Source organism: Narcine bancroftii, chromosome 14 (genome assembly GCF_036971445.1).
Source record: "Narcine bancroftii isolate sNarBan1 chromosome 14, sNarBan1.hap1, whole genome shotgun sequence".
Classification (NCBI taxonomy): Eukaryota; Metazoa; Chordata; class Chondrichthyes; order Torpediniformes; family Narcinidae; genus Narcine; species Narcine bancroftii.
The window spans coordinates 30,610,588-30,638,455 of NC_091482.1; the positions used below are offsets into that span (position 1 = coordinate 30,610,588).

The 27,868-nt window shown below is 41.0% G+C and overlaps 1 protein-coding gene across 6 annotated transcripts in view; it reads right to left on the reverse strand.

Annotated features, from left to right (window-relative positions):
• Nucleotides 1–27,868, reverse strand: part of hip1 (huntingtin interacting protein 1) — a 296,345-nt gene that overhangs the window by 148,808 nt on the left and 119,669 nt on the right. For 4 of the 6 annotated variants that reach the window (XM_069911170.1, XM_069911171.1, XM_069911172.1 and 1 more), the window contains exons 2-3: nt 4,918–4,981; nt 1,611–1,753 (exon numbers count right to left, since the gene is read on the reverse strand). The exons of the other annotated variants lie outside the window; for them this stretch is intronic. In XM_069911170.1, coding sequence (XP_069767271.1) covers nt 1,611–1,753; nt 4,918–4,981 — 207 coding nt within the window. The remainder of the gene's footprint in view (nt 1–1,610; nt 1,754–4,917; nt 4,982–27,868) is intronic. 6 annotated transcript variants of the gene reach the window in all.

Here is a 27,868-nt window from a genome sequence, read left to right on the forward strand (position 1 = left end):
AAGAGAGTGCCCTCAGAGTCACTGAATGTCCATTGATTTGCCTCCAGTACTCCTGCAGCCAGCCGCACAAGGCTCCAATTCAGTTCAAACCTTCTGCAAATGGGGCCCAGATCCAAAACTATGAATCAACGAGGAAGCCTTGAGTGCTTATGGGTCTCCTTGCCCTCAGCATCCTCTCAGAATCCCGGCACCTACACCTGGCTCCCATGAGCCAGCAGCCCACAGTCTGGCACGAGTCCCTTGACCTCATCGACAGCAGCTCACATTCTGCATGGGTTCCTCGCCTGCAAGTCCACCTCCTGTCCTTGAGTCGCAGAGCCCCTTGCTGGTCTGCCACCATGGTCAGCGTCCTTAAGGTGGTCTCCTCTGTTTCTCCATCTCAATGGGGGATGTTCTTCCCATTACTGATGCCCTGCTCCCCCAGAGTCTGAAACCCCTCAAGGCTACTGCTGAACACAGGCGTCACCATCTTGGGACCAGACCCCCCCCCCGTTGCAAGGTTTAAAACACTGCTGGCTCCTTTAACAGGCTGTGTGAAGCCTGTACAGAGCTGCTGGCAGTAGGACTAGGTGGTAAGATCCTGCCATTGTAGCACCATATCTCCGCTCACCATCTTCCCAGATTCTCAACAGATCTAATGCTTGCATTACAGCAGCGCCATTATTTTTTTTAATCTTAATTTTATGGGCATTATCTGTAATCATTAACATAATGATTAGACATGAAGCTTCCATGTCGATGCAATCACAAAGAAAGCTCACCAGCAGCTAAACTTTGTGAGGTGTTTGAGGAAATTCGATACGTCACCGAAGACTCTCGAAAACTTTTACAGGTCGCATCACTATCCGTAACGGAAGTACAGAGGGTTGTTAACTCAGCCTGTGACACCAGACTTTATTACATCAACAAGAGGCGGTATCATAAGAAAGCAGCCTTGATCGTCAAGGAGCGCCACAACTCAGGTCATGCCCTCTTCACTCTGCTACCATCAGGGAAAAGGTACAGGAGCCTAAATACGAGCACTCAGCGGCACAAGGACAGCTTCTTCCCCGCTGCCATTTGATTCCTGAATGAACAATAAACCAAGGACACTGCCTTATCTTTGGTTTTGGTGCTCTATTTTTATAGATTTTCGTAAGGGTTTCTTCCCCGCTGCCATTTGATTCCTGAATGAACAATAAACCAAAGATACTGCCTTATCTTTGGTTTTGGTGCACTATTTTTATAGATTTTTGTAAGGGTTTCTTCCCCGCTGCCATTTGATTCCTGAATGAACAATAAACCAAAGACACTGCCTTATCTTTGGTTTTGGTGCACTATTTTTATCTCTTTTTGTGAGGTGGTTTATACGAATATTTACACTATGAGGCTGGTACAAAACAGAATTTTGTGACTTGTTCATGAAAATAAATTCTGATTCTGATATACAGTGCAAGAACTTTTCTTTGAATTATTGACATCACTTGGCATAAAGAGAGGACAATGATCGTAAAAGTTGGTGTGAAGTATATTTCAGAGGGTTTGTGAAGATCAGACGACCTGATGGCATCATCACTTAAGCCTTATTCAATCACATTTAACCAAGTAATACTTGATACAGTTGGACTTACACTTGGATGTCCATCTCGAAGCAGCTTGTGAAATACATGACAAAATTTCCAACAAAGGACTGCGTTGCTGGACAGTGGCAACCGGTTCACTACCGTCCAGAAGGTGTGAGCACCCTTTTCGTGATGTGTACCCAGAATGCATGGTGCAGAAACACGTTAAGGAAGTTATTACCAACTACAACTGTCTTTTTAAACAGAAACATAGAGTTCTGTGCTCAAATTTAATTAGGTATAACACTGATTACCAAAAATTGAGCTCAAAACTGTTACTACACTCTATGATACGGCAAGTAAATGGAACAGTTATCACTCTCAGATAACAGATAAAGAAAAAATGTATTCGTATTCTGAAATCAGAACAGGGGCAGTACAGTCAGCTTAGTGGGGTAGCATGGTTAGTGCTGCAGTTACAGCAATGCTTTCACAGCGGCAGTAATTGGGACCATGGTTCGAATCCTGCGCTGTCTGTAAGGAGTTTGTATAGATATCCAATTTTCCTGAAATAAGCGTTCCCCTTTCAGTAGCCAAAATCTGCTGCAGACAATGCTGGTCACTGGTCATCATTTGAGCATCCTTGAGCAAGGCAAATACATTTATAAACTCAGAAACTAAAGCATACCTTGGTTTGCATCCAGCTTTAGAAACACATTGGAGGGGATTATGGAAACAGGTCCTCCCACATCATTTAATTGATCATTAAATACAAAGCCATAGACAACAAATTACTTCTATCAACTTTTGTTTCCCCAAGTCTGCTTTCCATGCAGAAGTATTGACTCTCTAAAACATCTTCATGACAAAGTAAAACCATAACGTTGGAGAAACTCAGCAGTTCAAACGGTGTCCTTTATATAGCAAAGATTAAAAAAAATACCCAACTGACACTATCTTTTTACTTAAACCACAGACTTTCTTGTTTCATTTCCTCTTCATTACCAAGACACAAGTTCCAAATTTTCAACGCCCTGCAATTTTTCCTGTCCTATTGTTAGTGATGGGGGTTGACATCTCTGTTGCTCAAATCCAAGGAGGGGAAAAAAAAGTTAAAGTTACCTTTCTCATAACATGAGATGAGACTATCACACTTTCACACTTGCAAGTGGTCCCAGGAATTAACGGCCAATCGCCTTTGAAGTGTCTCGTTTGAAAGGAAAATTGTCTCAATGCCGGCGTCAGATGACATCATCTCACACCAGGGATTGACAGCCATGACCCCTAATACAATCCCCAGCGTCTGCAGACATAATGGCATTGTAATCAGGCAAATGTAGAATGGGCAATTGCATTGTGGGATTGAAATTACCCAAGTTTTTGAGTGAGTGCAGAACGTGAAGGAAGATTAAAATGAAGATATAAACTTTGCTGAGGGAAAGTCGTATGCTGGTCAGATTGAGCCCAAGTTTAAAGCATTCATTTTGAGTAAATTACCATCCTGAAGTCAAATATCTACCTTAACTTATCAGCTTCCTTCATAACTGAACATCCAAACTAAAAGAAGACTATAGTCTTACAAGGAGGTCAAAAGTGATAAAACTGAACACATGTTTGAAAAGAAAACAAAAGGACAAAGGGAACTTCCCCCCCACCCCCACCACCAACCAATTCACTTTTTTAACCAGTGAAGTGATTTGGGAATGTATAATCATACAGTTACTGTTTCTCGCACTGGGGGTTTGTGCACAATGTTTGCAGGATGTACCCGTTCCAGATTTAATTTACACCAATTTTTTTTTTTAATTGGTGACAGTAGAGCCCAAGGTTTTAATCTACATTGCTAAACTTCGGCGAAAGTGCTGAAAAGCACATTAAAGACATACAAAGGAAATTTTACGTGACATCTCCCACTCTTGGTCTGTGTGTTAATAGAAGCTGCATTCGGGATAAATCACAAAGGTCAATTACTGTTCTTCTACCCTCCTTGCTTCACATCGAGAAGCCCAGAAAGTGAGGATTGTATCACTCAACTGCAATTTGGCTCAGGCAATTTGTACAATGATAATGGAGACGAACTCCACGCCACACCCATTTTCTCCACATTAGCCCAGAGGCTCACAAATTCTTCCTGCTCTCCCAGTCCCACCCCAATGGTTCCATAAGTCTGGATTTTCATTAACGGATTTCAGAAAAGTATTAGACAGGACTGGAACAGTTGCTTGTTGCCTGTAACATCTCTTCCCATCCAACATCTTAACATTTTATTGCTCATTTTATGGGCAAATATGATCGTCAGAATTTAATACAATAAATGAGCAATAAAATGTTAAGAAAACATTTGTCTCCAATAAAATGTTGCTGCAATATCATTCTATCCCTTCTTCAAAGTATAATCATTGACAATCTTAACCAAGTTTATGGACAGAAATACCTTTTGGTTAAATTTAAATTAAATTTAGACATAAAGCCTAGTAACAGGCCCGTTCAAATCATGAGCCTGTGGTGCCCAATTTACACCCAATTAACCTACAACCCCAGTGCATTTGAATGGTGAAAGGAAACGGGAGCCTCCGGGGAAAACCCAAACAGACATGAGGAGAACAAATTAACTCCTTACAAACAGCGAGAAATTTGAACCCTGGTCCCGATCGCTGGCGCCATAAGAGCATTGCGCTGATCGCTATGCCAACCATGCCACCCCACATTTAATCCCCCACCTGAGTAAACTAAACCCCAAGAGGTCACCAAAACAGTTCAAAGTAGTTGCATTCCTAATGCTCTTTCTCCAATTCAATCGACTGTCAAAATCAAAGCTTCCCAAAAGGAAAATATTTGCATGGGTGGAGAAAATTTATATTAAAGCTTAAAAAAAAAAGCCACATTCTAACACCTGCACAACACCCAGGGACTTTTGCCAGACAATGTGTTTGTACTGACATCAGGCCATGGCAGGATTGGATGATGTCACACAGTGGAATGATAAATTTGGGCAAAGAACCAGAAACCAAAGGGCAAATCATATATATACTAGAGGGCATAAAACAAATTATAGCACTCTTAGCATGACAGGAGGCCAAAAGTCTCATCAAGAAGCAGAGGCAAAACTTGTTCCCATAGGAGGCAGTGATCATCTAAAATTTCCCAAATACACCTGCAAATTGTCCACTCACAATTTCCACACTGATGTGCCTAAATGGAGGGTGTGCGATGAAGAAAACCTTGCCACCCAGCATCAATACACTGAAAAACATCTGACGGGGAATCAGGAAACCGCATTCCGTACACTCACAAAGCCCAGCCAGTGGGAAACAAACACAGCCCGAATAAGGGTTCCTTTTGTGCTCTGTCCAACTCCACCCAAAAGAAAGGATATTTCTGGCATGTTTTTCCTTCACAGCAACTTCCTGTGCATTAATAGCCTTATTGATGCTGACGCTCTGCAAGAAAAAAATAAGAGAGAGATCAAATCTTCCTCAAAGTATTAATAACAGGAAAACAATTAAAAATAGAGCAGCAGATCAACATGAATGCCTGAAATGAGAAAAGAAAATATTGTTATTTTGGGTCAATTTTACATGGATTCTGATGCAAAATCATTGATCTGAAATGTCACCTCTTTCCATACTTGATACTTGATTTGCTGATCATTTCCAACATTGTATAAAAAAAGACAAACATTATTGCAAATTTCATTTTGGTTTGTGATGGGAAAGTTTCAGCCTTTGCCCTATCAACTCGATGGAGCTCGTTGTTGAGCAATCCATGCATTTCCATTCACCCACACTGGCCCTGACAGTTGTCTGAAAGAGAGTTTATATCATTTGCAGCCACAAATTCCAGGAGAATTTGCATCAATGTGCAATGTAATTCCTCTATCCCTTGCCCATAGCTTAGATTCCTAGTCTTTGTACCATGAACTTTCTTGACCTATACAAGTCAAAGTTATCCAATTGACTTTAACTTACACAATGGCTTCATGCCTACGTCCTTTTAGCAAACCAAGTGATTGATCCTTGTGATGTTGGGGGTGCATAAACTAGCCATCTGATTTTTACGTAGCCCGATAGCTGGGTCATGAACCCCAGATCCCAGAGGGAGAGCATTCCAGACTATTGTGGATGAAGTGATAGCAACTACTAGTGGAAGTGGCTGATAGCCCCTTTATCGAATTTACCTTACCATAGGAGTAGTGTTGTGCCATCTTTGTCGCATCTGCCTCCCAGACTCAACTGTTTTATATTGTCCTTACAATTTTCACAAAGGTTCTGAACGGAATTGATGGAAAAACCAGAAACTGCAAGCAGTAGTGTGTGTGTGTGTGTGTGTGTGTGTGTGTGTGTGTGTGTGTGTGTGTGTGTGGGGGGGGGGGGGGGGGGGAAGAGATATACTCCACAGAAGTTGTCACTCAAGATCGGCAGGGCTAATAACATACTAAACATAATAATACTTACATAAAGACAAGATTAAGAGCTACATTCTGCTGAGACACCTCAAAGTACAGAGAAATACACATCTTAAAATGACCTGCAGAGAAAAAGTCTGTGCTGGACAAATATAATTGAAGCCTGGGTTAAACCTTAATGGTTTGAACCATTCAATGTTATATGTCAGATGCCAAAGCCAGGCAGAGAAATAGTTTTCTACACAAAAGATCACTTGCCTGTCAGTGAAAATCCCCACAGTCATTACTACACTTCTATAGGCAAACAGCCCAACCCCCACATCACTATTTCCATTAAAGAACTGCAACTGAAGAAGCAACAACATGTAGACTGGGGGGTAGACAAAGCGAGTTCAGAGTGCACTGCACTTGCGTTGCAATGTTACACTGCACGACGTAGGCAAAGGAGTTGACTCTGAGTTCAGTATCCTTATCTTTGCTAAGGTCCATACCATGGCTTATCATGAACAGAACAGCAGACAAATCAAGCATGGAAAGGCAATTTAAAATACAAACAGGAAGTAAACATGACATGGGATTATAAACTATTCAATTACATATACCATCAGAAAATACAAAGCCTTCAGACAAAGAATTTGCATGACGAACTATGAAGTTCAAATATATGCAACATCACACAGAACACTAAGATTCTAATTTCTGTAACCATAAACTGTACGCAATGATAGACTGACTACAAATACAGAAGTATAAATATTCAGTAATAAATTATGAGTCCTTAAATTAGTCTCTTAAGGGTCTGTTATGCATGTCTGATAGTTGAGGGGTAGCAGCTACATCTGAAACTGGTGGTACGTGTACCTCCTTCATCATGGCAGCAGCGAGAACAGAGCATGCGCTGGGTGATGTGGATTCTTGATATCTGCCACAGCTCCCCGACTACAACTCTCCACTACATGGAGAGTTTTGCCTTGTGCAGAACTTTCCATTCAGAGGTATTGATGCCTCCATATCAGGTTGTGATGCAGCCAGTCAGCACACTTTCCATCACACATCAGCAGAAGCTTGCCAAGGTTTGCAAAGACATACCAAAACTTTGCAAACTCCTAAGGAAGTAGAGGCACATGCTTTCTCCATATTGGCATGAACAAGTTGGGTCCTCCAAGAATTTAAAGTTGCTCACCCTCTCCACCTCTGATCACTGGATTGTATCCCTCTAGTTTTCCTTTCCTAAAGTCCACAATCAGTTCCTTGGTCTTGATGATATTGGGTATGAGGTGGTTGTTAGTACACCGTGAAGCCAAGTTTTCAATCTCCCACCTGTATGTTGACTCATCACCTTCTTCTATACAGCTCTCTGCAGTGGTTTTATCAGCAAACTGGTATATGGTGCTAATTTTGTACCAAGCTGCAGTCGAGCAGGGTACTAAATACCCAACCTTGTGGTGCTCCAGTACTGATGAAGATTGTGGAGGAACACTGGGGTTTGGAGCTGAGGAAATCCGGCATCCAATTACGCAGTGGGATATTGAGGCACAGGTCTTGGAGTTTGCTGATTAGTTTGGAAGGGATGATGGTGTTAAATGCCAAACTGTAGTGAATAAAGAGTATCTTCGCTGTCCAGGTGTTCCAGGGGCTTGTGAAGAGCCAGTGAGATGGCATCTGTGGTGGTAGGCAAATTGGATCAGATCCATGTCACTACTCAGACATAAGTCGATCTCCTGGTGTGATCCAATGCAGACAAGGACAATGCTGAGTCATCAAAATCTTTTAATGTATCGCCAAACAGGACAAAGTGGCATCCTTACCATCACTTATTGAAAATGGCCCAATGAGCAGAAGTAATACCCTGCAAACACAGACAGTCCATTGAAGCCGATTCCTCACCATAACCTTGGAGATGGAATTTCCCACCATTCAGTGATCCAAGAGTGGATGTCTATGTGGTGAGAGACCTTTGGATGACAATGATCCCAAGAAAGAATAAGCAACTCTTAGTCAATCTAGGACTTGGAGGGGGAGAGCAAATTTGGTGAATATACTGATACAATTGTTTGTCCAAAAGAGCAGCTAACAAGGCAATTTCATTTTGTGCAAACAATTAAAAGACAAAAACAGCCATAATCTGTTTTCAATTTTTTTTTAAATACTTCACTGAACTTTTCAGACTTTTCCAAGCTACTTGACATCAGTGGTTCACAATTACCCATGACATAAAAGGCATAGCTGATCAGTGTTACTCAGAATTTCTATGGTAATCACCCCTTCCCCTTTCTCATTACCTCAACAGATTCCCTTCCCCTAGCCAGTTTCATCTTCCCGTCACCCAAGTATTCATCCACCTGACTTTATTCTCATTTGCTGCACACTCTTCTCCCCTCTTCCTTCCGTCAGGTGCCATCATCCCTCCTTTACCTGGTTCAACCAATCACATGCTCAGCTCTGACTCCACCCTCCCCGTTTGCTAATTTCTTCAATTCCATCCCTTTATCTTTTTATACCTATCACCCAATTGCTTGTCTCGAAATGACACTTGTTCTCCTCCCCCCCCCCACCTCCCAAACCTGTCTCCATCTGCCCTTCCTTTCCCTTCCTCCCAACCTGATTCCACCTACCACCCCTTCCTTTCAATCTTGTATACTGGCCATCTCATCCAACACTGTCCTGATGTGGGCTATCAACCCCAAACAACAACCATCCCTCTAACTCCACAGATACCGCTTTATCCGCTGAGCTCTTCCAATAGTTTTTTTTTCCTCTACAGTTTTTCATGTCTTCACAGGAGTCCAAGGCAGTCTGCTGACACAAGGGCCAATTTGTTCCACTTACAAGAGTTCACTGTCACAGAAATGCCCCACTGGATCCCCACTTGCCTTTTTGTCTATCATCTGATAAGAAAAGCCTCTGTGCTGGCTGCTACAATAATAAACATTAGCTCACCATGGAAGAACCGACTGGCAGGAACATCAAATCAAACACTACACAGCATATCTGCCTCATTACAACCGTTTTAAAAATCTACGTCATTGCCCTGAAATTAGGCCATTCAGCCTGTTGAGTATGCCCCACCACTCCATCATGGCTGATTTACTATCCTATTCTCCTGGCTTCTCCCTGAAACACTTGATTTGATTCCTGATCAAGAATACATCAACCTCCACCTTAAATATCCCCAATGATCAACTCCAAAGTCACCCACGGCAATGAATTCCACAAATTTACCACTCCTGGGTGAAGAAATTCCTCCTCATCTCTGTTCCAAAGGGATGTTTTTGTACTCTGAGGCACAGGGTGGCACAGAAGAAGAATGTTCAAAAAAAATACAGACAGGATGAACAAATATTTCACTTGAGCAAATCAGGAATGAAAAGCAGACGTGCAAGATTACACAATCTCTGATAACTGAGGAAGCATCAGGTAACAGACTTCTTTTGAAAATTTTATTTATAATTTTACAGGTTCGTATTAACCAAGTGGAATAGGGGAACAATCCTCCCCTTTTACAGATCATTGTTTTCCGAGTCCTTACTTTTTCCTTCCCACCATCTATCCCTACTACCTCCCCCCCACCCTCCCTCCAATTCAACCCAGGCAAAAACATAAATATCACTTGTTATAAATAATAATGCAGGTATATAAGGGGGAAAAAGGAAAGGGAGCTGGCAGGATTTCCTCCTCGTTCTCAGTGTTTCAGGGCATGTGAAACCCATTTATTCCTGTTGATAAAGGCTCTGGGGAGGCAATCGCACCTGCGTTTCGACGTGCCACAGGTATGGCTGCCATATCTCAATGAATGTGCCTTATCTCCCTGAATGTGCCTTATCTCCCCCTTAAGTTAGAAGTAATTTTCTCCAGGGGAAACACAGCTCTGCATATCCCTGCTCCATCTTGCGATACTTAACTGAGAGTCAGATTTCCAGGTAACCATTATGCACCTGCTGGTCACCGCCAAATTGAATTTGGTGTTTGGACAATTTTAGACACAAGTCTGTAACATCACCCAGCAGGAACAGGGCATGGTCCTGCGGATATTCCACCCCTGTGATTATTTTCAAAATGCCCCAAAAGGGTCTCACCTTGGCACATACCCACATTGAAGGCACAAAAGTTCTTGTATCAACCCTATGACTATGGGTAACAAGATCCTGGACACCTGGTGCCAGAAGGGGATCAGGTGTATCGAGGACTGTTATGAGAAGGGGCAGCTCATGTCATTCGAGCAATTAAAAAACAAATTCGACCGATCAAACAAGACCCTCTTCTGCTATCTTCAATTAAGATCTTTTTTTAAGGGACAAATTAGGTCCTGCCACTGTGTAGTGACGAGGAGGCTCTCATTCGAAGGGGGATCACATGTACATTTATTTTGGCTATGTATCTCCTGTTCCAAAATGAGAGCCCAAAAGCGTATCTCCATAAAGCGAGGCACAGATGGGAGTCGGATTTGGGAACAACAATTCTTGAATGATGCTGGTCCGACCTCTGTCGGGACAGCACGAAGGCAGTTATTAATGCCAGATATAGGCTGTTGCAATACAACCTTCTGCATCAGTTATATCTCATGCCGCTAAAGGCCAAAACATATTTCTTTTTGTGGAAAAAATGGGAGGTATACCTAGCAGAATAGAAGCTCTGCCTCCAAGGCTAAAATCCAACAATAGCTTGAAGGATACACAACGACAATATCCAAGGTGGAAAAAGTGAAGATACACTGAGAAGAGTTGTAAGACTCCAGCTCCAGTGCTGAAAAGGAAAGTGAGGGATAAAACTGTGATCAAGACTATAAGCCATCACTACAAGGTGTAAATTGAAGTCACTGTGATTTTCATCTTATGTCAAAGCAAATTTTAATTTAATTCTTTGACCAGCATATTGGCACTAATATTACACCAGTGCAAAGGAATTAACTAAAAACTGCTCTGCGTTCATTGGTTAACAAGACACAGAATCCACCATGAAGTTAATTTATCTCTTTGACAGTGAATATCTTGCTCCATGAGTTAAATAATTTCCACATAACATTTTTCACTTCACCCTGGTCTACATTTTCTGATATTATCCAGACTTGCCCCATAAGGACTGTTTATATTACTAATTCAATCTTGAATGGTCCCCATCAGACATTCAGATCTTCAAAGTGAGACAATACACTAGCAGCACAATGGTGCAAAACACCTCCACTTTACAGCAAGATACCCGATAACGCATCACCAGTCACGCCCAGGGCGAAGATTAGATTTTCAGGGCCCCTTGGGTGAGATGCAATGAGGACATTCACAAGGCTAGTATACTTGAGTGCATATTAGTTAAGTCGTTCAATGCTGAGTTGCTCCCTGAGACCACACAAATTTCCCTTGGGTACTCTGGTTTCCTTTCACATGCCAACAATGGGCTAGATGTAAGATAGATGAGTATTAGGGAGAGTGAGGGTGGGATTGATGAGATTGAGAGAGAATAAGTTTGGGAAACAAGTGGGATTGATGGAACAGTTCTGAAAGCTGGTAAAAACCCAATGAATCAAATCACCTCCTACCGTAATGAAAAAATATGAAGGTTCGTAGTTTTAAGATTAAACTATCTTCAATACAAAGTTTCAGCTGTGGACCTGAGAGAAAATAAAATTAAATGGTGAGGTCCTCCCTCACTTCCACTTTGATCACAAAGTTCAAGTTTATTGTCAATTCATCACATACAACCCTGAGATTCTTTTTCCTGCGGGCCAGGCAGCTATCAGTCGAGTAAACTGTACTCAAGAAAAAAGATGTGTATGCATAAATGAGAATATAAATAAGGAAAGAAATGTAACAAACTGACTGTGCAAATCAAAAATATTCAGTAATAAATAATGTGCAAAGTAAATGAGTCCCTGATTGAGTGTTGTTTATTAGTCTGATGGTGGAAGGATGGAAACTGTTCCTAAAACTGGTGGCATGAGTCTTGTGGCACCTGTATCTCCTTGCTGATGGTAGCAAGCAAGAACAGAGCAGGTCTTGGGTGAAGTGGATCCTCGATAATTGCTGCGTGCTCCAGAGTTCCACGCAGATTTTCTAGATGGTGGTGAGAGTTTTGTCTGTGATATGTCCACTGCCTTTTGCAGGGCTATTCGCAAGAGATGTTAGTACCCACATACCAGGCCATGATGCAGCCAGTCAGCACATTTTCCACTAAACATCTCACTTTGAAATAATTAGCATCAAACCAAAGAAAGACAACGTTAGAAAAAAGTTACATTCCCCCATGCTTGCTGATCCACATGGCCAAAACACCCATTAAAACAAGAGTGTCTCCAATCCTCTACCAGATCACACCCTGGCATTGCTTCTGAGAGTAATCCCCTTGGCATCATGCCTGGGAATTCCAGCATGACTGGACTTTGCCATTGGACTCCACTTGCGGTCTATTGAAGTACAGTACTGACACAAACACAGCACCATCTGTCAATTTGCAAGTCTCAGCTAGTGACAGTGGACGGTCAATGAATAGGCAGCATTCCCACTGGAATAGCAATCATTTTGCCACTACAACATGCTAATTATGAACAGGGAATCACTAGAATTTCCATATTTCATGTCCCAAGTCTGCAAGACTCCACATCATTGCTGGCATTTAGACAAAAGACACGGGCTTGCTGGTATTGAAGACAATTTTGCTTTGGGCTTCAGTGTTCTCAGCACTCTGCATCAGTTCTGGTCAGGTGTGCTCTCTTCACACACCTTATCTTCACAGATCACTGAAGGTGTGGAGGAAAGAGCTGAATCATGAAAGCAAGTTGGAAGTGACTGCCTTTGGCATCTATCCAGCGTTAGTCTCAGTGTAGGATCGAGGAGCCCCCAGAAGATTGATGCCAATGGGTAATCTTCACTCAGTCAGAAGAGGAAAGGTTCACACGTGATTTCTCAGCAGTCACTTCCACATGCAGTCACTGATACAATGTAATCACATGGAGCAATGTTTGAGCAGCCTATTGCTCAACATTCGTACCGAGCAGTGACCACTTCACAGTCAATCCAACCGTCCATCTTAAACCTTCCCCAATAGTAACATGATCTAGTATTCCATTACTGACTGAAAATTAGCTGGATCAGTCATAAATACTGCAGGTTCAATATTCAAATTAATTTTCTAAAGTCTTGCCATCATGTACAAGGTTGAAATTGGGTGAATAAATATTCCACTGGAAGAACTCAGCAGGTCAAACAGCATCGGTGAAAGAAAAATAATGTTGATATTTGGGTCTGAACCCTTCATTCAGAGAGAGAGTGTTGAACAGAGGTAGGTGAATTGATGGAATACTCTTCATTTATACATCCAACAATTGTCAACCAGCTCAATAGTTTTCTAAACAAAGTTTCCACAACCACTCACACCCTTCAGTGTCAGTCCAAAATGTGCTGTGGAAACTCATCAAAGCTTAATCAACACCTCCCAAACCTATAAACTTCCAATGGATATCGCAATGGGTCAGACACTATCGCCTGCGAGTTCGTGAGTGTTGCACATCGTTCTTTCATGGATATAATTTTCGTAAAAACTCCAGCAATGGATCACAAATTATGGTCACGCCATCGACGGTAAGACCAATAAACAAATGAAAAGATAGCTATTTCAACCACTGTGAAATAGTAAATACCTGATAAAGACGCATTTACATTTGTTTCCTTTATCATTAAGCACTGCCTTTTGGCAACAAACGACAAATTCAGAAAAGAGAGAAGACATCTTCAAAAGAATGTCGCCAGCTGATTCCACTCTGGTACTCTATGAATATCACGATACCCAATTAGTTATAATGATAAATAGAATTGGGAAGATTGTAAATTTGTAAACACTTTCTTATAAAATATGTATTGGATACCAAATTATTTATGAAAACATTTACCACATTATTTTGTACAGTTAACAAGACTTATACAAGTTAGGTGGAACAAAAATCCATGATTCCCCCTTTACATGGTCTTCTGAAGCAGATGGAGAAGAATTTCAGAGGTCAACGAAAATTGATGGTTTGCAGAGTCCTTTTTGCAAATCAAATAAATATTTGCATTGCGATAGATGTTGCTTTTTGGATTTCTCGAGTTGATGCCCAAAAAGGTATTGAGTCAGCATACAGGATGGAAATGAAAAACTTGGCTGCATGACGTACCGACAACAACTCAATGTCACTGAAACCAAGGAGCCAATTGTTGACTGTTGACTTCAGGAAGGTAAAACCAGAGGTGCACATTCCGGTGATCATTGGGGGATCAGAGGTGGAGAGAGTGAGCAATTTTAAGTACCATCACCATCTTTCATGGACCCAACACTCCAATGGCATTGTGAAGAAAGCACATCAGCGCCTCTACTTCCTGAGGAACTGGTAGAGGTTTGGTATGACATTGGAAACCCTGGCAAATTTCTACAGATGTATGGTGGAACATGTGCTGACCGGCTGCATCACGGTCTGGTATGGGGTCACTAATACCCCTGAATGCAAAGCCCTGCAAAGGTAGTGGCCACAGCCCAGGACATCACAGACTAAACTCTCCCCACTATTGAGTACAGGGAACGTTGCTGTTGAAGAGCAGCAGCAAACATCAAGGATCCACACCACCCAGCACACACTCTATTCTCGCTGCACCAACTGGAAAAAGGTATAGGTGCCACAGGACTCACACCACCAGGTTCAGGAACAGCTGCTACCCCTCCACCGTCAGAATCCTTAATGACAAACTCTATCAGGGACTTATTTAAGAACTCTTACTTTTGTAGCACACTGCTACGGTTATAGCTCGAGGTTACTGCTTGAAGAAAAAAGGCTCACACCAAGAGACTGCAATCGACACTGTTTACTCGGCTATCTGCTTCGCCTTTTACAGGCTGACTGCCACATCATCACGGGCGTGGCTTGTGATCTGCCAACCGTGGATTGGTTGCCTTGTGATGTGGTGGCCCAGATTGGACCCCATGCGATCCGCTGCTGGCGATTGGCTGGTTTGGCCTCTGCTGTTGCGGCCTACGGTGACGGGCCTCTCAGCTCACATCTGGTTTTCCCTTCCTAAAGGGCACTATCAATTCCTTAGTTTCGGAGATGTTGAGTGAGAGATTGTTGTGATGTTGGAATCTCATACAACTGGGTTCCACTTCAATAAACCATCTTCACATTGTTCATGCACAAATACTGAGAGACTGCCGAGTGGACCAGCGTTCATGTGGAGTTGGCAACGTAGCTCCTTCCCTGACAGACTTGGTAAGTAGGTGCATATAAAGTGCACATGTCGTCTGTTCAATCACTGCTTTCAACGGCCATTTCCTGTGTCAGCCTGCGGAGTAGGCTGCAGGTCGCTACCCTTTATTGATTTGTTTTTCTATCTCTGCATTGCACAGTTTGTTTACCTTTTTTGGCACTGCCAATAAGTGGTAATTCTTCCTCACCCGCAGGAAAACAAAACACTGGGCTGCATGAGATTTCATGTTTATACTCTGACAACACTTGTCAGCCACAATCGAGCCTGCAGCTGACGTGGACTTTTACCCCCTCCATAAATCTTCATCCGCGAAGCCAAGCCAAAGAACTTCTGAAATCTGAAGTGTACCACAAGATGGATGAAATTGTCACTTCGACAATTGGGAGAAGTTGGTTGGGGAGAACCCACGTGGTGGCAGATAATCAGACACACGTCTTGGAAACAGAGATTGTGAAAAATCACAAATCCCAGACCTTTGCATCGACACATTTGTTTACATTTCAAAGCCATTAAAATACAAAGATAAATCTACATGTTCTTTTAGTAACCATCTTCAATTTTACTGCTACACATGCAAAAGTGGAATCTTTAATCCTTTAATCATGTTGGTATTGTCTCTCCATGTTCTTTGTTGTGACATTTTATGCAATCACTCATCGTGATCACCAGCTCCAATCCACAAAACGCGAATTTATTCTGCAACATGCACATAGTGAACATAATTCCAAACTGAACAGTAAAATGTCATCACAACCAGAAGCTAATTTAAGGTAATATGATCACCAAAACCACAATTCTTACCATCAATATCTTCAATGTCACCATTAATAAGAAACTCAACTTCACAGTTAGGAAAGCAGTAAAAACACCAAAATGCTGGAGGAACTCAGTTGGTCTTTTCAGCATCTAAAGGAGACAAAGATCTATTGATCTCGTTTCGGGCCTGAGCCCTTCCTCAAAGAAAAATCAGAAAAGGCAGAATCAGAATATATCAGAAAGTCTCAGAATTGGGGGCGTGGCAAGATGGCGTAGAGTCTAGACGTGTAATCTCGACCTCTCTGGCCATACTTTTAAGAACCCGTTTTTAACTCTTTGTTTTCAAGTTTCAATTTTTTAAAACTTAGTTTAAAGTATTAAGGAACTGTTATGGCCATTAATGGTAAAAAGATTAAACCTCAAGTGCAGAAGAAACTACATTTTCGGAGTGTTGAAGATTTAGGGCCTAAACAGCCTGCTGCAGTTTCAGGTTTGCTTTCTTCCATCCCTAAATCGCAAAGATTGCCTGTGGGAGCTGATAAAATGACTACTGCTCACCAGGAGAAGGATATCGCTGGAATTACCCGTTCTCAGGAGGAAGGTGTGTGTACCCCCGATGTGGATCCCGATCCTGGCAGTCTGCCAACTTTAACGGAGGGGGCACGCAAGAAGACGACTCCATTGCTTGAAATGGCCCAGAAAGTACTCCAACCTGAATATCTTGATCGTTTCCGTCAGTTTTTGAAGCAACAACGGATTGCGGGGGGGAGACCAGCGTCAGCCCCTAGGAAGTCGGGGTGCCGTCGCTGGGAGTCCAGACCCGCAGTAAAACTGTTAAACTGCCTGTTGTTGAGGTGCAGCAGGAGCTGCAGTTACCTGGTTCTGCCACTACGCAAGAGAAAGCAGGGCTGAGCTTTTCTGAATTACAATGTAAACAGCTATGTCTTATGCTGAATGAAATGACTCAAAGGCTCAATTTGGAACTGAATACAGTTAAAATATGTGTGGAAGCATCCTGTGAGGATTTTAAACAATTTCAGGCTGCTTTTTTGGAATTTCAACAAGTGGCTTCTAATACAGAAAAAGTGCTGGAGGTGGAAAAATCCGTTAAAGAATTGCAAGAATGTGAGAAGGAGTTAGAGAGGAAAGTGGACTATTTGGAGAATCAAAGTAGAAAGAAAATTGATGTCGCTTTTTTACAAGAAACACATCTGAATGTCAAAGAAAGTATGAAATTGAAAATGGATTGGGTAGGACATGTATATTCTTCTTCATTTAATTCCAGGGCTAAAGGTATAGCAATTTTGATACATAAAAATTTATCTTTTGAATTACAATCAATGGAGGAAAAGGCAGGTTGTATTCTTAAATTAAACTGTAAGATTTTCATTGAATTTTGGACTCTACTTAATATTTATGCCCAAAATGAAGATGATGAAACATTTATTTCTGATGCATTTTTATGTCTGGGTCAGGCTAATGAGAATGTTTTAGTTGGTGGTGATTTTAACTGTGTTTTGGAACCATTATTAGATAAGTCCCTGAAGAAAGTTAAGAAATCTAAAATGGCAGTTCAGGTTCAAGCATCTTAATCCGACAGAGAAGGATTTCTCTTTCCATTCAGCTAGACATGAATCATTTTCAAGGATTGACTTTTTTTTTAGTATCGGCACATTTACAGGGGAAAATACAACAAGCGGAATATAAAAGTGGGATGATCTCAGATCATTCTTTGCTCTTCTTTTCTTCTCTTTGGCTTGGCTTCGCGGTCGAAGATTTATGGAGGGGTAATGTCCACGTCAGCTGCAGGCTCGTTTGTGGCTGACAAGTCTGATGCGGGACAGGCAGACACGGTTGCAGCGGTTGCAAGGGAAAATTGGTTGGTTGGGGTTGGGTGTTGGGTATTTCCTCCTTTGTCTTTTGACAGTGAGGTGGGCTCTGCGGTCTTCTTCAAAGGAGGTTGCTGCCTGCCAAACTGTGAGGCGCCAAGATGCATGGTTTGAGGTGATATCAGCCCACTGGCGGTGCTCAATGTGGCAGGCACCAAGAGCTTTCTTTAGGCAGTCCTTGTACCTCTTCTTTGCAGGACCTCTGTCATGGTGGCCAGTGGAGAGCTCGCCATATAACACGATCTTGGGAAGGCGATGGTCCTCCATTCTGGAGATGTGACCTACCCAGCACAGTTGGATCTACAGTAGCGTGGATTCGATGATGTCGGCCTCTGCCATCTCGAGTACTTCGGTGTTAGGGATGAAGTCGCTCCAATGAATGTTGAGGATGGAGCGGAGACAATGCTGATGGAAGCGTTCTAAGAGCCGTAGGTGATGCCAGTAGAGGACCCATGATTCGGAGCCGAACAGGAGTATGGGTATGACAACGGCTCTGTATACGCTAATCTTTGTGAGGTTTTTCAGTTTTTCCAGACTCTTTTGTGTAGTCTTCCAAAGGCCCTTTTTGCCTTGGCGAGTCTGTTGTCAATCTCGTTGTCGATCCTTGCATCCGATGAAATGGTGCAGCCGAGATAGATAAACTGGTTGACCGTTTTGAGTTTTGTGTGCCCGATAGAGATGTGGAGATGGAGATGTAGCATTCTTTGCTATACTTTACTTATATAACTTCTGAGAAAGTTCAAGTGGCTTATCGTTGGAGATTTAATACAATGTTGTTAAAAAATATGGAATTTATTGATTTTTTGAAAGAACATATTAATTTCTTTTTGAAAGAAAATTCTAATTCTTGTCCAAAGTAAATTTGTAGTATGGGATGCTATGAAAGCTTATCTAAGAGGACAAATAATTAGTTACACTGCTAAAATGAAAAAGAATCGATTAAATCAGAGTCTTGAATTAGAGAAACGGATTAGTGAGTTAGAAAAGGAATTTCAGAGAGACGTTACGGGAGATCAGAAAATAGAACTGTCTAGGTTGAAACTGGAATATAATACTTTGCAATCTTATCAATTTGAGTGTATGATTAACAGGACTAAACAACGATATTATGAATGGGGAGAGAAAGCATGGCAATTAAGAAAAGAACAGGTGTCGAGGACTATTAATGCTATTAGACGGAATTCGCTTATTACGTATAAACCTCGTGAAATTAATGATGAATTTTGTTCATTTTATAAAAAGTTATATACATCTGATGGAGAACAAGAAAACAGATCGATTGATCTTTTTTTATCACAGTTGAACTTACCGACCTTAGAGGATGTAGATATACAGGAGTTGGAAGCACCATTTACTGACTCGGAAATTAAGATGGTTATGAAGGAAATCGCCTGGTGATGATGGATTTTTGGTCGAATTTTATAAAATTTTTTACGATGACCTCTCTATAGTGTTTGGAGATGTACTACGTCAGGTTGGCAAACATTATGAATTACCTGAGTCTTGTTCTAGTGCTTTAATGAAAGTAATTCTAAAGAAAGACAGAGATCCTTTGAAAGTATCTTCATAGAGACCGATTTCATTGTTGAATGTAGATTATAAAATTATAGCCAAAATTTTAGCGAATAGATTGGCTAAGTTTTTACCTAAGCTGATTCATATGGATCAAACAGGTTTTATAAAGAATAGATATGCCTCGGATAATATTTTACGTGTGATTAGTTTGATTAATAGATTTCGACAATCTCCAGATTATCCGATGGTGATATCTTTAGATGCCGAAAAAGCGTTTGATAGAGTTGAGTGGAATTTTTTGTTCAAAGTTTTGGAGAAATTTAAGTTTGGTCCTTTTTTTACTGGTTGGATTAAGGCTTTATATAGTAAACCCGTAGCTAAAGTACTGACGAATGGTTTGGTTTCGGAACCATTTAAACTGACCCGATCTACTCGTCAAGGTTGTCCTTTATCACCAGCTTTATTTGCGTTAGTGATCGAACCTTTGGCTCAGTTGATAAGACAGAATACACAGATACAGGGTATGTAAGTTTTAGATGAGGAATATAAAATTAATTTATTCACTGATGATGTATTGGTGTACCTGACAAATCCAGCTCAATCACTTTTGCATTTGAAGCAGTGTTTGATGCAATATGGATGCCTTTCTGGATATAAAGTTAATTGGGATAAAAGTGAAATTTTACCGGTAAGTGAAGGAGATTATTCAGCTTATAAGAATATTCTTAATTTGAAATGGTCAGATCGAATTAAGTATTTGGGTATAATTATGGATGTCCATTATCAATCATTACATAAATTAAATTATGTTCCGTTAATGAAAAAAATGGAATGGAAAGATCTACCTATTAATTTATTGGGTAGAATAAGTACAATTAAGATGAATATCTTTCCGCGTATACAATATGTATTTCAATCTGTTCCGTATTTACTTGACAATATTTTTTTCGAGATTTGAATAAAATGGTTAGGGAGTTTTTATGGAGAGGTAAATTTTCAAGAGTAGCATTAAATAAATTAACTTGGAAATATGCCACATTTTCAAAATTATTATGAAGCAGCCCAATTTAAATTTATTAGTTCATTGTTGGATTTGGAACGGCCCCCTAGTTGGGCCAAAATCAAGATGGCAAATATTTATGAATTTGAAATACATCAATTTTTGTTTAGATGGAATGTAAATTTGTTACAGCAACATAATGTGCCTATACTAAAACATTTAATGAAATTATGGACAAAGAAAAAGAAATTGATAGGTTCTAGTGGTGAATTTGTCGACTTTGACTCCGTTGTATAATAATCAACTTATTCCTTTCTCAATACATAATTGGAGTTTATTACATTGGAGATTAAAAGGTGTGGAAAATTTGGGAGATTGTTTTAAAGACGATAAATTTTTATCTTTTGATCAGATGAGGGAGTTATGGTATTGATAAGAATTCTTTGTTTCTTTATTATCAAATTCGATCTTTGGTAAAACATGTGTTTGGTAGAGATATGATTTTACCTGAAATGACTAAATTTGAGACTTTTCTTTTGAAGGTACCAGAGAAGGGTTATATTTCAGTTATGTATCAAATATTACAGGATGGTATGGATAAAAAGGGTTGGGATAAATCTAAAGGTAAATGGGAAGTGGAGATTGGTTTTATTTTTTCCGAGCATGATTGGTCAGATATTTGTTATGATACTGTAACTAGACTGATAAATGCATGTTATGCAATGATTAATTATAGCTTTTTACATCAATTATACTTAACACCTGAAAAACTAAAAAAATATGGTTTTCATGAATCAGATTTATGTTTTAGATGTGGTAACGCGGTTGGAACTTTTTTTCATGCGGTTTGGTCATGTATACATATACAATCTTTTTGGAAGAAAATTCAATTGCTTTTAGAATACCAGTATAAGATTAAAATACCTTTAGATCCGACGGTATTTTTATTGGGTAGTTTGCAACCTTTGAAAGGTCTGGGATTAGATAAATTTCAACTTCCTTTTGTATATTTAGCATTATCTGTAGTGAAAAAATGTATTGCTTTTATGTGTAAGGATAAGAATATGATTGATATTAATAGATGGCATAATGAGATGAAATATTGTTTAATAATGGAAAAAATTACATATGTTTCGCGTGATAATTATAATTTCTTTCTTAATAAGTGGTTGTTATATTCAGAATATTTACATTTTGATTTACATTGATTAGATTTTAATATGTATGCCTCATTTATCTTTAATTTTTTTTTCTTCTTTTCATGGCTCTCCTTAGGAGAGTTGGCTGAATGGGGGGGTTTTTTTTTTTTTACATTTTTTCTTTTTTTTTTCTTTTATATATATAAAATATAAAATGTAATGTTCATGTTTAGTTTATTGTTATATATGTTACTTATTACCTGTATCTTGAATAAATAAATAAAGTTTTAAAAAAAAGAAAGTTTCAGAATTCAAACAATGGGGAGGAATCCAGACCCACAAAAGGTGATAACTGGATGTGATAAGGGTCTAGGTAGAATTTATCATGTCTGTGAGAACGGGGACAGGCAATGGAGAGACAACGACGGTGGGGGGGGGGAGGGGGGGTTGTGGAACAAGGGGTGGTGGGGGGAAGCAAGGAGGTGGTGGCGAGAGAAGCAAGGGATGGTGGTGGGGGTGGGAGTGTTTAATGAAAGCCAGAGAAGTCGATATTAATGCCATCCAGTTGGAGGGTGCCCAGTCAGAAGAGAGGTGTTCCTCCAATTTACGGGTGGAATCAATCTGGCAGGACATGAGACCATAGACAGAAATGTCGGCAAGGGAATGGGATGGGAAGTTGAAATGGATGTCCACTGGGAGGTCCCTGTTATTGCAGTGGACAGAGCCAAGGTGTTTAACAAAGCAATCTCCCAGTGTGCATTCAGTCTCTCCAATGTAGAGGAGACCGCAGCGGGAGCACTGGATGCAATGGACGATCCCTGCAGATTCACTTGGAAGGACTGTTTGGGGCCCCGAATGGTATTGAGGGAGGAGGTGTGGGCACAAGTGGAGCATCTCCTCATGGGTAGGTCCCAAGGGGACGATTGGTGGGGAGGGAGGAGTGGACAAGAGGTTCACGGAGGGAGCGGTCCCTACAGAAGGCAGAGAGGGGAGGAAAGGGGAATACGTGTCTAGTGGTGAGATTATGTAGTAGGTAGCAGAAATGGCAGAGGAGGATGCGGAGGCTGGTGGGGACGAGAAGAATCCTGTCCTTTTTGCGCGTGGGGAGGGAGGGGGCCAGGGCAGATGTGCAGGTAATGGAGGATATGAAGATGAGTGCCAAGTTGATGACAGGAAAGAGCTACAGCTCAAGAGGAGATTAGAGGCTTGTCTTACTGGAGCAAATGACTCATATCTTGAAATACTAAGGCCTGTCTAATATCTGGAATGCAAAAATCAGGAGCATCTATTTGCCTGGAAGAGTGTAGCTTTAATTGTACTCTCAAGCAGCTGGACATCAGAATTTAGATGCCAGGTTGACTGGCACTTGACCCACCCTTGACCACATTCACTATCTCTGCCACCACTGGAGCAATTGTGGTGTGTACAATGCCATCATGAATCACCTAGAATCACTTCCAAAACCCAGAGTCTCTCCAAGATCATGGTCTCTAAAACATGAGAACAACCCAATCTATTTTGATAAACGTTACTGTTTTTCATCATTAATGAGTGTAAATCATAAACTGCCCTTCCCAACAGCATTGCGGGAGTAGATTCATCACTCGGACTGTATTGTTTGAAGTTAGCTCCTCGCCAACTTCCCAAAAAATTAGGTGCCCAGATTATAACAAAATGAATAAGAATAAAAAACTATTCTGCCACATACAAACAATAACAGCAACTTAAAATGGCATCAGCAATAGAATCTTAATATTGCTTCTTTCTCTGAAGGACAGAGATTACGTGGGTAAGGGGCCAGGGTGAAATTTGAACTCATTGTTCTTTGTTTATTGATCCAGAACTGCATCAGCCATGCTAACATACTCAAGTACAGCGAGAAAGAATAAGATTAAGCCGTGGGTGGCAAGGTTAGCGTAGCAGTTGATGCAAGCTGTTACAGCGCCAGCAATCAGGACCAGGGTTTGAATCGTGCACTGTCTGTAAGGAATTTGTACGTTCTCGTGTCTGCGTGGGCTTCAAAAAAAATGTACCAGGGTGTAGGTCAATCAGGTGGCACAGGCCAAGAGGGTGTGTTACCATGTTGTATGTCCCAATAAATAAATTTAAAACTATGTGTTTCCAATGATCAAAGAGCTCAGGATTAGAGGTCATACATCTGGATTTCAGGTGTAAATCATCAGTTACCTTCCTTTTAGAACACTGAGTTGCGAACTCCTCCTCACCAAAAAAAAAGCACAATTCTTGATGGACAGAAACTAACAATCAAACGTGTGGATGAAGTTATTGCTCCACAATTTTCTGATGCTAAAAGCATCAGTTCAGATTCTAAAGGAATAATGTCGCTTGTACTGATCAAGCAGTTTCTGTAGGAATGATTTTCGCCTTTTTTAAATAACACTTTCAGTTTGTCACTTTAAACAGACATTGAAAAACACTGACGTCATCGACCAGACTGAACAACCAAACCAATCGAAGAATTCTCAGTTCATAAATTAGGAGAGAAAATTCATCTTCAGAACTAAATTTTCATTTCCCAGTATGCCATATGGTTTGGACAGATTTTATTGTTAGAAACTGAAATACCAGTATACTACACTGAAATAAATATTTAAACATTGAAGGGAAACTTGGGTAGGTACAAAACAAAGTTTTTGGTTATTCTGTAACAATTATGGTTAACATATTTAATAAAATTCTCTTACGCCTCATTCAACAAGGTTTAATATTGAATGGTTTGCACACAAAAAAACTGCAGAGAAAACTCAATTGCCAAGATATGGATAAAGTGTGAGTACTTGATTGGCACAAACAAAGTAGACAGAAGGATCTGTCCTGTACAATTCTAGGTCTTGTTTAAAAAAAAATGTCAAGGTACTCATTTTTATCAATTTCCCATGGAAACGCTAATGCAACAATGATTCTGCTAGAGCAAGGGTCCATCGACAGTAACTGCACACTGAAGTGCGCTAAATTGCTTTCACATATTATTTTGATGAGCATTGACTGTTTCGCTGAGACTTCTGTTCAGTTCTCTCCATTGTTTAAGATGACCCAAGCTGTCAACAAGGACTCACTTAAACAAGAACTGAACTTGCAACTCTAAACCCCATTATAGGGGATGTAACCAGAGGTTTGCCCATCTAACATTGAAACCCTTGTCCAATCCACTGAGATAGCATGACTTGACCAATCCAATGATCATTTGACTGGATCCTGAACTTGACCATAACAAAACCTCTGCCCAACATAGCATGTTTCATTCAATGTTAATCCCTTATTCATGAACCAGTGTTTGATTCTGTCTACAAAAATCAACATTCTCACATTCAAATTCTCAAAAGTCATCCCTCATGATCCATGGAACCTCCATATTTGCAACCCTTCCTTCAACTCCTGCTTCCGAAACTACTCTCTTGTGCATCTCCAAATTCCTCACGGTGCAGCTAGTACAGCCAATGCCTCAAAGCTCCAGAGGTCTGGGTTCAGTTCAATCCTCAGGTGCTGTCTGTGTGAAGTTTGCATGTTCTTGTGAAGTTGTGAACAATGACTGCAAGGGTTTCCCCAAAGTGCTCTTGTTCATCTCACAGCCCAAAGTATGTGTTGGTAGATTAATCGGTCACTGTAAATTGTCACTAGTGTAGAGATTGAGCAGTGGAATCCAATGAGAGTTGGTGAGAATGACAATAAAAAGTGAGGATTAATAGAAGGTTGGTGTATCCATGTGGTCTGTGTGGATTCCATAGAACCATAAAACATTACAACAGAGAAACAGCCCCCTTTGGCCCTTCTACTCTATGCTGAACCATTCCCCCCTCCCCCCACCCTAGTACCATTGACCTGGATCCAGTCCATGGCCCTCATGAGGCTAAAGGACCTGTATCCATGTTGTAAGACTCAGTGACTTAATCATCCCCACCATCAATAAGCATGCGTTTCCTGATTTATAATTGAACAATTTAATTGTCAATTCTTACATCTTCTTTCAATCTTGTACCATATACACATTTAGGGGAGTTTATTTTAAATTAAAGTAAGCATCAACAAATGCAAGTAATTATGAGTAACTTATTATGTATGAACATTTACTGACAAATGCACTTGCACAAATGGGGCCATAATCACTACAGACCAAGATGCTGCAAGACTGTGACCTGCTTACTTATTCAACACCAGATCACCTCAGAAAGGTATTAAATGTTTATTTATAAATGAATTCACTTCTGTGCTACCCACAATGCTGAAAAAATATCCTTTTTTATTGCCATTTTCTCATGATCTTCCTGAATTTCTGGACATATTTAAAATTACTGAAAGGTGAATTTCATTCTGAGCTGCCAATGTTATTTGAGCAACAGATAGTACTCTCCACTGGCCACCGTGACAGAGGTGCACCAAAGAAAAGGTACAAGGACTGCCTAAAGAAATCTCTTGGTGCCTGCCACATTGACCACCGCCAGTGGGCTGATAACGCCTCAAACCGTGCATCTTGGCGCCTCACAGTTTGGCGGGCAGCAACCTCCTTTGAAGAAGACCGCAGAGCCCACCTCACTGACAAAAGGCAAAGGAGGAAAAACCCAACACCCAACCCCAACCAACCAATTTTTCCCTGCAACCGTGTCTGCCTGTCCCGCATCGGACTTGTCAGCCACAAACGTGCCTGCAGCTGACGTGGACATTTACCCCCTCCATAAATCTTCGTCCGCGAAGCCAAGCCAAAGAAGAAGAAGTAGGTGCAAATAAAGATGGCGTCTAAAACTATTTGCTCACTTTAATCAGCTGGCAGCTAATGGCTTTCTTTCTGTTGGCTACTTTCAGAAGTATGATTGGTCTGTGGCTGATGTAAAAAATCCATTTCAGGCACGACATTGTGTGGTGTGCGTTTACATTTTTAGGGAAGGATGTGTTTAAAAGAAATTTAAAGCATAAAGCAGTTTATGTGTTGCAATTCATTGCCTACAAGGGTGTGAGAAGCAGAATCTATTGGGCTTTCAAAGGTGAATTAGGAGCCCTGCAGAGAATGATTTGCAGTGCCCTGGGTTTAAAAAGTAGTGGAAGCAATGAACAGGATTGTTGGTGGGAGCTAGCAATGGGCTGAATGGGCTCAGTGTGCAACAGTGATCCCAGGATAATCTCTCGCTTCAGCTCCATGAGAGTTACAAAATGCATGACTGAAGCTGTTTACCCACAATCCAAATTGATGATCCATTGCAGCCTCCTCCAAACGGCATCCTGTGGCACAGAAAGTGGCTTCCAACCTTCATCCAGAACCTGCTGAGAGCCAGATCACAGACATTTAAGTCCAGAGATCCAGAACATGGGGCGGCACAGTTGGTATAAAAATTAGCTTAATGCCTTTACAGCACCAGCAATTGGAATTGGACATGGATTCGAATCCCATGCTGTTTGTAAGGAGTTTGTACATTCTCCCTGTGTCTGCATGGGTTTGCTCTGGGGGCTCCATTTTCCTCCCACCCTTCAAATACATACCGGAGTGTAGATTAATAGGGTGAATATTGGGTGGCACGAACTTGTAGGCTACAGTGCTGTAAATTTAAATTTTAAAAACTTATGACAAAAGAAGCAGGTATGATCTCCAAGGCAAAGTGAAGATTCCAGACAAGAATGGAAACAACAATGCCTTCTGCATGATTTGACCACCAGAACAAGAACAAACTGCAGTACACCCACCCCCCCCAATCCTCTGATGATCCTCAACTGTCAGTCTCCGAAGATAATGTGCAGGCTGCCTTCAGGAGAGAAAATCTAAGAAAGAATTCAATCGGGACAGAGTACCTGGATGAGCAATGAAACCTTTGGTGACCAACTGACCAATCTATTCATTGATATCTTCACCTCACACCTAAAGGGCACGGTATGCACCTGTTTCAAAGAGGTCTCGATCATACTTGTGCCCAAGAAGCAGGTGGTAACCTGCCTAAATGACTATCGACCAGTGGCACTCACATCTACAGTGATGAAGTGTTTTGAGAGACTGATGTTGAAGCATATCACATCCTGCCTGAGTGGTGACATAGATCCATTCCAAATTGTCTACCATAGCAACAGGTCTACTGCAGATGCCATCTCACTGGCTGTACACAAACCCCTGGAACACCTGGAGAGCAAAGAAGCCTATATCAAGATACTCTTTCTTGACTATAGTTCAGCATTCAACACCATCAACCCTCAAAACTGATCAGCAAATCCAAGATCTGGGCCTCAATACCCCACTGTGTAATTGGATCCTGGATTTCCTCACTTCCACAATCACTGCAGATTGGCAAGAACATATTTCCACAATCTCCATCAGTACCGGAGCACCACAAGACTGCGTATTTAGCCCCCTGCTCCACTCACTTTACACCTATGACTTTCGAGCTCAGTCTGACAACACCA